An 11654-nucleotide genomic window follows, 5' to 3' on the forward strand; every position below is an offset into this window, starting at 1 on the left:
TGTTAGAAAAAAAATTAAAAGAACTTGCTTAAACAGTCTTCTGTTATGAGGAATTAATTTCTTAGATATATTAATATTGTCCACAATTGAAAGCTTAGAAGTAGCTAAAAATTAAAAGTGAGAAAAAAGCAAAGCTTTCAGAAAATTGTGCAAAATAGCTTTTGGAATAACGTAGCGCAACTGGAAAACAATGGAAATGATTTTTTTATATGTTTGTTTTTGTTGGGATTTTTTTTTTTTTTTTTTTGCATATGAAGGGAAAAAGTCACATATCCCAAATGTACAGAAATCCTTCCAGAGAAGGCAATAAATAATTAATTTAGTTTTTATAAATGATCTGCAGCCAATGATATTATCAAAAAGGACGTAATGGTTCAATAGCTAAGTGTATAAATGTTCCAGTGTGTTCAGAAAATGAACTAAAATTGTTTTTGCTCCTTTTTTAAGGAAAAGCAAAGAAATGAGGAAGAAGATATGAATAAACGACAAGAAAAAGAGGCATTAGTTGAAGAGCTGGAAGCAAAACTTAAAGAAGAAGAAAAAAAATCGTTTCAGCTTAAGGAAAAATTATCAGATGTCAGTAAATTGCATGAAGAATTGAAAGAACAAATTTCACTGAAGAACCTGGAGATAAGTAATATGAGAATTGAACTTACCACCTACAAACAGAAAGAAAGACAATGTTCTGATGAAATAAAACAATTAATGGGAACTGTGGAAGAACTACAGAAACGATGTTATAAAGACAGCCAGTCTGAAGCTGACATTGTGCAAAGAATGGAATTAGAAACACAAAGGAGACTGGCACAACTTCAGGCTGAATTAGACGAAATGCATGGCCAGCAGATTGTACAAATGAAGCAAGAATTAATTAAGCAGCATGCAATGGAAATTGAACAACGTCTTGCGCAACAAAAAGTAGAATTAGAGAAAACTTCAAGTCTATGTTTGAGTGATAATGTTAATAAAGATCAAATGCATTTAATGAATATTAAAATTAATGAGCTGAATGTGAAATTGCAAGATGCTGATAACGAAAGGGAAAAAATAAAGCAAGAGCTGTCACAACAGATGGAAGTAATTTCAGCAGAGAAGTCTCTTCAACAAACTAAAATTGAAGATCTTCTCCAAGAACTGAATTTTTCAAGGGAGCAGGTTCAAAGAGCCAAACAAACTATAATGGATATGGAATGTAGGTTGAATGAAGCTGAAAAATATCAGTTTGTGATTGAAGATCTAGAAACTCAGCTGGCTTCTGCCTCAGAATTTAGGAAGGAATTGGAACTAAAACATGAGGCAGAAGTCACAAATTACAAAATAAAACTTGAAATGCTAGAAAGAGAGAAGGATGCAGTTTTGGACAGGATGGCAGAATCTCAAGAAGCAGAATTAGAGAGGCTGAGGACAAAGCTTTTGTTTAGTCATGAAGAGGAGCTTTCCAGACTTAAAGAAGACTTACAAAAAGAGCACATGGTGAACATGGAAAGCCTTAGAGATAACTTGAATATGCACCATAAGCAGCAGTTGGATGGAGTGAAAAAAGAAATGAGTCAAAAGATAGAAGCCATGCGGCTTGAAAAGGATAATTTAATCACAAAGCAAAACCAGTTGATATTAGAGATTTCAAAGCTTAAAGATTTACAGCAGTCTATTGTAAATTCTAAATCTGAAGAAATGACACTTCAGATCCATGAACTGCAGAAAGAAATTGAAATGCTTAGGCAAGAAGAAAAGGAAAAAGGTAGTCTTGAACAAGAAATTCAAGAGCTGCAGCTTAAAACTGAAATGATGCAGAAACAAATGAGGGAGACAGAAGATAGCCTTCAAAACAAATGTAGTGAACTTGAAACACAGAATAATCTTCTTCAAGGGGAAAACAAAACTCTTGAAGAGAAATTAAAAAGCATGTTGGTAATCTCTGAAGAAAATGCCATTTTGAATGACAGTGTGAGTTCTAACTCAGAAAATTTGGATGTGCAAAAAAGAATAGAAAACCTGATTACTGAAAATGAGCAACTTAAGAAACAAAATATTCAACTCCAAGAAGATAATGAAAGGCAGAAGAGTGCATTTTTGTCTACTGAGAAAGAACTTGAAGCTAATTACAAAGGGTTGCAGAAAGAATGTGAAAGTCTTCTGAAGGCAAAGAATGTGTTAGAAGAGAACATGAATAAGCTGGAAGCTGAATATAAAATCAAACTTAAAGCTTTGAGTGAAGAACTTCACCATCTGCAAAGCAATAGACCAGTTTTATTTAAAAGTAGAACTTCCAGTTTTGAGGAGAGAAACGAAAAAAGGGTGTTTAGGGCAGACACTCCTGAAGCTGGAGAAGTTGTTGAGAAAGATGCAACAGAACTTATGGAAAAGCTTGAAGTTACCCAGCGTGAGAAACTGGAATTATCCCGGAGACTTTCCGATCTTTCCGAACAACTGAAGTCAAAGCATAGTGAAGTTTGTCATTTAAGTGAAGAGGTTAAATCCTTAAAAGATGAGAAAGACAAAGTTCTAGCAAAATGCAAAGAACTAGAATGTATAATTAGCCATGCTAAGAGAGAAAATATTAGTAATACTGAACCTAAGACAAAATGCTTTAAAGGAAAAGGTCAAGAGATTGCTACTCCAGCATATGAAAGTAGAAATAAAACATCTGCTCCAAGCAATGAAGTTGGTGAAGGAATAAATGTAAGAGAAAATTGGGGCTCAGGTAAAGCAATCAGTCATCAGATTACAGAAGTACAGGAAGTTCAGCAAATGTTGAAACCAGAACAGCCAGCTTTTGTAGAACATTTGCATGAAATGACAGACGGGCTGACAGATGAAACATCATTAATAGCCATTACACAGACAGAAAATAATAATCTTCAGCAGCAAGTGAATACCTTAAAATCAGAACAGGTATGTTACATAAAACTGTAGAGAGAGAATCATTTACCTATAGTAACTTTTAGGAGCTTGCCCTTGGAAACTTGTATCATATTTTTCCTTTTAACTGCTTTAAAATGCATGTGAAAGACTATGAGTACGTGTCAGAGAGTGACCAATAGTTTTAAGTTACTGTATGAATGACTGGACCTATAAACTGTGGTCAGTATGTAGAAAGATGCTATTTTTCGGTGAAAGAAATATCTTTCAATTACATTCAATTAAATCAACAACAGCAAAGCAATAGGGAGGAGAAGACATCTAGAGCACTTCACATTTTGATGTAGCATGGAATTACTTGTGATGAAAACTTAGTCAAAACACATTTTTTTCATCTATCATAAGCTTCTCAGCTCTTTAAATACTCCATATACATAATACATAGAGAAATTGAAACTCATTACTTTTTCAGTTATCTTTTATCAGACTTGTCAAATAGTAATATTTCTCTATCAAATTTCTTGTGTATATGTGGTTATCACTTCTTAAGTAATGTGTCCAGTTCTGAGTGTGAAGGGAGATGTACATTTTTAAAGGACATGGGAAAATGGTCTTAACTGAAGTTTGTTGTTCAGTTAGGTCAAAATAGTCTGGTCCTCCGCTGAGATTTCCAGAAACATAAAGGCCAGGCCTTCCTTGTGATATCAGCTTCTAGTCTGCAATGAATGTTAGTCTTGCTGGAGCAGTTTAGGTTATTTAGGAATCTGTTCTACCCAAAGTATTTAACATCACCAGTGTCCATTGTAGCAGGAGCTAGTTTTCAGCCACCCCAGTCTGTAGAATGGAATAATAGAACTTGGAAGGGATATCTGGAAATCATCTGGCCCAAACCCTATTCAAAGCAGGGCCGGCTTTGTTCAGTCATTTTTTTTTTAAATTTTTGCGTGTTTGTTACATTTGTCCTTATCCACAGATAGACTGAGGTAACATAGCAGACTGATCAGGCTGATGCATATACTATTCAAGATTCCTCTTTTCCATTTCATTTAGTTTCATTGGAAATCTAAGCAGTCTCCTGTTTGGCGCTTATCATGCCACCTGCAAGTAAGGTGCCATACAAAACAAAAGTACAGTTTTCAAATGTGATTTTCTGTAACAATTCCATAGAAAATAATCTGCGCTCAAACAATCTCAGGCATACAAATTCTCAGGCATAGAGTAACAGGGAGGAAGTAGTTTGTGTTCTCAATGTGAAGTGCATTGTGTAAAGATCACTGTTACTTGCAATTCTCTTGCCCACAACAGGAACTGAAGCATTTAGTGTTTTATTATTGAATTTGTCTTTTTATTGTTATTATTATTTTATTATTATAAGTTGAAGAAGTGTCTCAACTACTTTGTAACAGCTCAAGTTTCCAAAATATGGATATTTAAAATTACTTAATATGTAACATATATGCAGCATTCCATTCAACAAGTATTAATTTCAGAAATTTACCAAGACTGGACATTCTTGTATTCTTTTTCTTTTTTTCATTCATTGTAAAGTGTGTATTTTTTATTCAAAGGCTGATTTACAGCTACAGATGGAAGCACAGCGCATTTGCCTTTCCCTGGTTTATTCAGCTCATGTAGACCAGGTCCGTGAGCACCTGAAAGCAGAAAAAGAGAGTGAACTTTGCAGTCTTAAAGAGGAGCTTGTACGTAGTCATTTACAAGAGATGAATGATCTTAAAAAAGTTCATCAAATGGAGCTCCAGACCATGAAAATTCAACCAGCAGGTAACTTGAGAAAATTATAAGAGTGTAGCTCTTGACAGGAAATATAGATAGTGTATTTAAAATAAAATCAGCACAAGAGTTTGGGGAGAAGGAACACATGGCTGTCCAATAAATTATTTTCAACCAACATTTTACAGTGTTTTTTGTCATAGTACTTCCCTATTATAAATGGTTTGTTACTGAGGATATTTAAAGAAAGGGTAAAAAGAATATAAAAAATAGGAATGAGAAGTATTAAAGCTCATGTTTTGCTATTTGTATTAGATCAGTTAATTGCAAGGAATGATGTAATATTCATCTTTCCATTTATATTATTTACTACAATATTAAACAAATGTATCATGAAAATATTTTTAAGCTTGTTTCATTCAGTGGTCTTTAAATTTATGGATTGGCTTCCTGCCCTATTAAGTAAGGTTTTTTGATACTGCTTTCAGGAACATTGTACTTTGCCTTTTTTCATCCATGGGATTCTATGCTATCAGATTTATTTTCTGTCACTCCATTATTTGCCCTTGTGTAATTTTTTTGCATAACTTCTTTGCTCTCTTGTATTTTTGAGTAATGTTTGATATTTCTAGAGTTCATTGACACATGAAGCCATTTGAAAAATTGTTGTGCACCAAGTGTTTAAAAATAATAACATTAATGATTTGTATTCGTAGATGATGAACTCTCATCTTCTCAGAGACTTATAGAAAAGCTGAATGAAGCTATAACTGAGGAATGTTCTAGGCTCACGCAGGTAAGACTTACCTAAAAGCTTTTTTTCAGTCTAACACTTGAAAAAGAAGAATTATGTATACAGTGAGTCATCATGTTTTTCTGCATCATCTTTAACCTGCTGTAGCTGACCCTGCTTTATGCATCATCTTTAACAGGTTTTCTTTGCAGCTTTTCTTTTTGCCTTGATCTCTGAATACAGACTGATCTTCTAAAATAATGTTGCAAAGGTTTTTGCATTTTTTTTCCTTAACTGTTTCATGTCCTTCTACAGCAAATTCTTCTTATGCTTAGTCTTAATCTTCAGTGCAGTGTTTTTCAGTAACTAAATATGTAATCAAAAGTTGAAAATTCTTCTTGCATTTGCTCTAGTACTAGGTATCAATTACACTATTTTTTCATGTTTTTTGATAATGTTATTAAACAATTGTTCACTTTTTTTCTATGTTTCATTTCTTGTGCAGATTTTCTGTGATAGTTGGAACAAAAACTCTTCAACTGTGATAGAAGCTGGTGATAGGGAACAGGATATTTTCAATAGACCTGCTGCTGAGAAGGAAAACCTTGGTATGGAATTAACAAGACACAGTGGTCAAATTCAAGGTAATGGCATTGTACTATCATACTGGTTAAACAAACATTGATTTCAAGTATTTCAGACTAGCAGTTATGTCACTGGTTGTTCAGATGCTAATTTAGCTGCTAATAGGTGCCTAAATAGCTGCTTTAAAGATTTCCTCACTATCTGAACAACTTTTCTTATGAATCCCAGCCCGGTCCACAACACCTTATCAGCACCCCTACCCGGCACAGGGACACGAGAGACGCACGCCATAGGGTGTAGCTCAAGTGTCAATGTAGTGCTGCGCAACAGCTGCCTATATACCGTGACACGCGACCACCCTGTCAACCTGTGACCCGTTAAGCACCACCCAGAACCACCCCCTGTAACTACCACCCACCTTAGCCCAAGTACTGCCCACACCTTGTGCTATTTTTATAGTGAAAATTGGTGAAAAAAGTGACTATATTTTTCTTCTTATATAGAAGCTAGCAGTTCTACCAAAAAAAATGGCATATACCAACGCTATGTAAAACAAGTACATTCTGAAACTTGGAGATGCCCCATTTGTTTCAATGTGTTATCTATATTGGATAATTTTTCAGCAAAGAACTTGTAAATAATACATTGTATTAAGGTTTATGATAAAATGTTCATTATCTTTTGCTCTAATTCCCTGATGAACTTAGCTATGCAAGAACATATGGAAGCACTTCTGCATAAAATACTGGAAGAATACAGTAGGCTAAGAAAACTTCAAACAGAGATGATGAAGGATTGTAAACAGGTAAACTTTTTATAGTATTGCAGTCTATAGGTCTTTAATTTGTATTGTTCCATGAATTCCTCTTGAAATGAAAGAATGTATTTGAAATCATGCTTATGCATCCTGGGTGAATGACATAGCAATGGATTGGTGAGATAAATTGGAGAAGACTGCTGCGTGTGTCACAGAATCACAGAATGGCCTGAGTCTGAAGATTTGTCTCTTCCAACCCCTGCACAAAGCAAAGCAGAGTCAGCATATCCAGGCTTCCTAAGACAATATTCTGTTGAGTTTTGAGCATCTCCAAGGATGGGATGGAAACTACACAACTCCAGTGGGCAGCCTTCTTTTCTCCAGGCTACCCAGCTCTCTCAGACTCTCATTATAAAACAATTACTCCAAGTTCCTCACCTCCTTTATGGCCCTCTGCTGAACTCTGTTTCTCTTGTGCTAGGGAGCACAGCAATGGAATAGGGAAATACCAGCTCCCTCATTTTCGCAGCAGTACTCTAATGCAGCCCAATGGGCTGCTGGAGTTTTGTCTTATTAGAGCATTGCTGGCTTCTGTTTAACTTGCTGTTCACAAAGGACCCAAGTTCCTTTTTCATTATCTAAACAGGATGATCAGCTAGCTATAAATGAATACTTGATCATTCAAGCTGTAAAATGAAACATATTTTTCATGTCAGTTACATTCTCTTGTGTATTGGCCACTGACCTTTCATATATATGTTAATATCTTTTGCATTATTGCTGTGCAAATTACTGTCTTTTGTACTGACTTTATTATTTTAGGTCAAAGAACCATGTCTGTCATCTTCAGAACCTGAAAGAAGAAAAGAAGAGGAACCTAACAGTCTGGAAACAAGAAAGGAATCCTTGCAGGCCTCTTCACAGAGTCTTATGGGTAAAAAGATGCATATGCTGTTTTTAATGTATGCATATTCAAAGAGAGCAAGAGAGGAGAGAATGACTAACCTTTAACTGACTCTTAGTTTACAATAACTTGAATCATGTAAGAGCTTTTTGCAAATTTTACAGTATGATACCATTCTTTTCTTAAATCTCAAAAATTTAAGTGAATTACTTTCTATGAAACATTTCTATGAAGTTCTTGTTCAGTTTTCCACAGCTAGAGTTCTGTTACTCTTAAAAAATAACAGGAGAGGGAGATTTTATTCAATTTTGCAAAATGGAAGACTAAAAAAAATTAATATGAATAAATTTTTAACTGGTGTAATTATTCAGTTGCATCACTGTTAAGAGTTTGGGATGGGAATGAGTTTATACTATTATAATTTTTTTCCCTTTTCCGTATTCAAATAATCTGCATATAGATCCTAAAATTCATGAGCACTGTTGGAAGGAGATAGAGAATGTTAAAACACAACTTGAAGAGCAACACGCTCAAGAGGTGGAGCACCTCAAGTCTTATTTCCAGCAGCAACTGAAAGAAAGTGAAGAGAGGTACACAGCAGAGATTGTACATTTACAGGATAAGCTTCGGAGTGATGAGGTATCCTCTGACTACACAAGGTATAATCAGTTCTTTAATGCTTACAACTTTGTACTCCATACAAACAGAAGTGTTCCAAATAACTGTTCATGTAAAGCTATGTGTTTTACTTTGAAGTTTGAGAAGTTATTTATAAACACATCATTCAGTCTTTTGTTCTTTCAAGAGATGTTGATTGCTGCCAAGAAATTACATAAACATTATGAACAACATAGTGCAACATTTAGAACTAAAATATGTTGTAAAATATGCTGTATTGTATTTTTATAGTGGATAGGGGGAGTTCTGTTAATCAGAATAGTGCATAAGCATCACTTCATATATGTAAACATTTTAACTATATAAGTTCAAAACTTCCAACTGAGTAGGCTGCTGAAAACTTGACCATCCTTGAAACTCTAGGCAATGTAGTTGGCTTTATACTGTATTGTATGTACTTTAGCATACTTATGTGGGATCGGCAGTGTTGGAGAATATATAGCAATAAAGTTTGTGGCAGATTTGAGGTCAGCTTAGCAGGTTCTGGTTTTCATCAAGTCATGGGCCATAGGACAAGCTCATCAGCCTCTTTCTGGCCCTGGCCAGTATGGTCATTCCAACCTGAAAGAAGTAATGTTTCTTGGGGGGAATGCTGACAACTGCAGAGCTTGTTGATGATGATTCTTTGACTAGAATCAGTGGGTGTGTTTAGGGAGTGGTGGGTGTTTTTGATTTTGCTCTGTTCAGTATCCTCTCGTTTGCTGCTTTTCATTTGTTTCATTTAATGTACTCCAAATCTGTTCAGTATTTATGCATTTTCATTTCTCTTGCTGTAGTTTTATTTCAGGGAGAACTGTCAGGGTTTGTTTGTCAGCCAGTGCCTGGCTATAAAGGGAAAACAAAGAGTCACAGTAGCAATAAGAGATGTTACTTAGGAGGGAGGAGAAGTCGTTTATATTTTTCTACAAATTGTCGATTATTTTATACACTTACCACAGCAGTCTTTTAAAAAGGCCAAAGGACTGTGGTAAGATGAATCTTTAGAAGCTGAGACAAGTGAAGATAAAAATGTTTTCCTTCAACCATAGAAGCTCAAACAGCTGCTTTTCCCTTACTGTAAGAGTATCTTACGATATGTTACTTCAGTTATTTCTGTTTTTCTGTCTTACAAACAGTGTTCTTTTCATTCCTTAAAATATATTTCTGGTCTTCATCAAATTTAACAGATGCTAAAAATATTGGGTTAGTTTTTGTAGGTAAAAATGGAAAAGATTATAAAATTATCATTTTGGACTCCCATTTCAGGATTCTTTAACTCAGATTTGAGCAAAAGAAAAGCGAAAAGCTTTTTGTAAAACCGAGTGTAGATGAAGATTGTAAATCTCACAGACCAATAGTTACCTTCTAATAAGCTGTTTTCCACCCTCTCTTAGCAAGCTATTCCTTTCTTTGTGTTAGCAGATCACAAAGAGGTTTTTCTAGTTTGATACTGTATCTTACCCTTTTGACAATGTATTTCTGTTGTCTTTTTCAGTATGATAGTGAAAAGGGATCTGCAGTTTTCATGTGTATTTTTGTTTTGTCTTTTTTTTTTTTTAACTGATTTGCAGCACTGAATATATTTCGACATGTTGATATTTAAATATTAACTGAATCATTCTGGATTTCTTACTGTTTTCATGTGTACTCCATTTCTTAGTGAGTCATATGAGTGACGAATCAAATCCTAATGATCCAAACAGGCACTGTAGTATTCACCTTAATTTTGTAGTCACTGAGCACTACATGTTCTCAAGTAGCTGTAAAACAGTTGTTTGGGTGGTGTTGGCAAAACTGATGTTAAGAAGTCTTATATTGATGGAGCCTGGTATATGGAAGGCAGATGAATTATGAAGTAAGAGTACATGAAATTAATTATGTGGGGAGAGAGATATGAAGAAAATATTTGCAGTTATTGGTCTTTGAATGTGCATGGTGCATATGCATATTCATATAGGTGCATATTTGAATGGAAGAAAAAATAATGCATACTGAAACATTTATTTTATTTTAAGCCCTGCCCTCTCTGCTTTTTGTACTTTCTTAGTATATCGCCAGAGTCACAAATAAAGCTAAAAGAGTCCTCCAAGAAAGTGAAGTGCACTCAAAATCCTCATCAGCAGAGGGAAGATACAGCACTGGAGGTACCATATAACTCAGTTGACAATTAATGACAGTGGATATAATTTAGATGCTATGGGCTATCAGATGAAATTGAAATATTGACTAACATTTGATAGTAATAAAATAATTATCTCAGTACTATGTTCTATACTTGACTGTCCACATTAGAGAAAACAGAAAAAGAAATTTTGCAAAAAAAGACTTCTAGAAATTATAAGACATAAACTTGCTTTATTGTTCCTGTCTTTTCCATTTTAATTTTTATTTTGTATTGATTCTCTGAAACAAGATTTTTGGATTGAAATGCTTCTCATAAAAGTGGAAAAATGTTAGTGCTCAAAGATTTTTTTCTTTTTTTTTTTTTTTAAAATATTGAGACTTTAAAGAAAAGGCTACTCATGGGAAAAAATATTTAAGTGAAATCCTAGTACTTTTTAAGTACAGACTGCACAATTTAGAAGAAACTTTGGAAAAAAACAGCCCCAAAGATCTTAGAAACCAAATGCAAGTGGAAGAGACTCCATACATTTCTTCTCTAGTATTGCTTTAAACCTTGCTCGGAAATTCTCCACTTTGAAATACAGTGATGTTGTTTTCTGCTGTGATCCTGTGGTTTCTCCCTTGATTTCTCTGCATTTTGATAGTTCAAATAGTGCTAGAAAATCAGTTCTTTCAAACTCAACTTCTAAAATTATTTTGGCACAGAAATGCGAGGAGGTCCTTTACCCTTTCTTTTATTTTGTGGTACAAACTTCTGTTGTTTGTATGAAATAGGGATGAGCCGGTTGAGGGAAAAATAATCTCTTAAAGCATTTAAAAATCATGAAATAAAAATGCAAATACACAATTTGAGATTCCATGTTTTTCTTACAGCTTGCTAATGAAATTGAAATGAAAAATGATCTGGATGTTGTACAATTGCTAGAAAAACAGTACCAGGAAAGATTAGAAGAAGAAATAGCAAAGGTATTGCTTTTATTTTGTTACTTCAAAATATGTTTCAAAATACTGCCACTTTTATTTGTTGTTCCTGATAGTTCATACAGTTGCAATGTTGTATGCTAAATTCTGTTTTTGCTTTTTTTAACAAGATTTGATTGCTTCTGATTTTGAATATGAAAGTCCTTTTAATAAGCTTTCTGAAACATTTTGGTTGCGTGGGTGTGTTGGGATTTTTTGTTTGTTTGTTCTTTACTATGGGATTCATTCATTGTGTTCAGTGTGTCCAGCAAACCTATCGTTTGGTTTCATGGCTTTTCATTTGAACTCAGCCAGTCTTTCAACTAGTGCCCTGTTCCTAT

At 34.4% G+C, this 11654-nt stretch overlaps 1 protein-coding gene across 6 annotated transcripts in view; it reads left to right on the top strand.

Moving 5' to 3' along the window:
- AKAP9 (A-kinase anchoring protein 9) overlaps positions 1–11654 on the top strand; it is a 101895-nt gene that overhangs the window by 41080 nt on the left and 49161 nt on the right. For all 6 annotated transcript variants that reach the window (XM_085227416.1, XM_085227414.1, XM_085227415.1 and 3 more), the window contains 9 exons: positions 448–2895; positions 4431–4644; positions 5310–5389; positions 5832–5970; positions 6619–6716; positions 7491–7602; positions 8033–8231; positions 10277–10373; positions 11227–11319. In XM_085227416.1, the coding sequence (XP_085083542.1) occupies positions 448–2895; positions 4431–4644; positions 5310–5389; positions 5832–5970; positions 6619–6716; positions 7491–7602; positions 8033–8231; positions 10277–10373; positions 11227–11319 (3480 nt within the window). The remainder of the gene's footprint in view (positions 1–447; positions 2896–4430; positions 4645–5309; positions 5390–5831; positions 5971–6618; positions 6717–7490; positions 7603–8032; positions 8232–10276; positions 10374–11226; positions 11320–11654) is intronic.

Source organism: Meleagris gallopavo, chromosome 6 (assembly GCF_905368555.1).
Source record: "Meleagris gallopavo chromosome 6, MGAL_WU_HG_1.1, whole genome shotgun sequence".
Taxonomy (NCBI): Eukaryota; Metazoa; Chordata; class Aves; order Galliformes; family Phasianidae; genus Meleagris; species Meleagris gallopavo.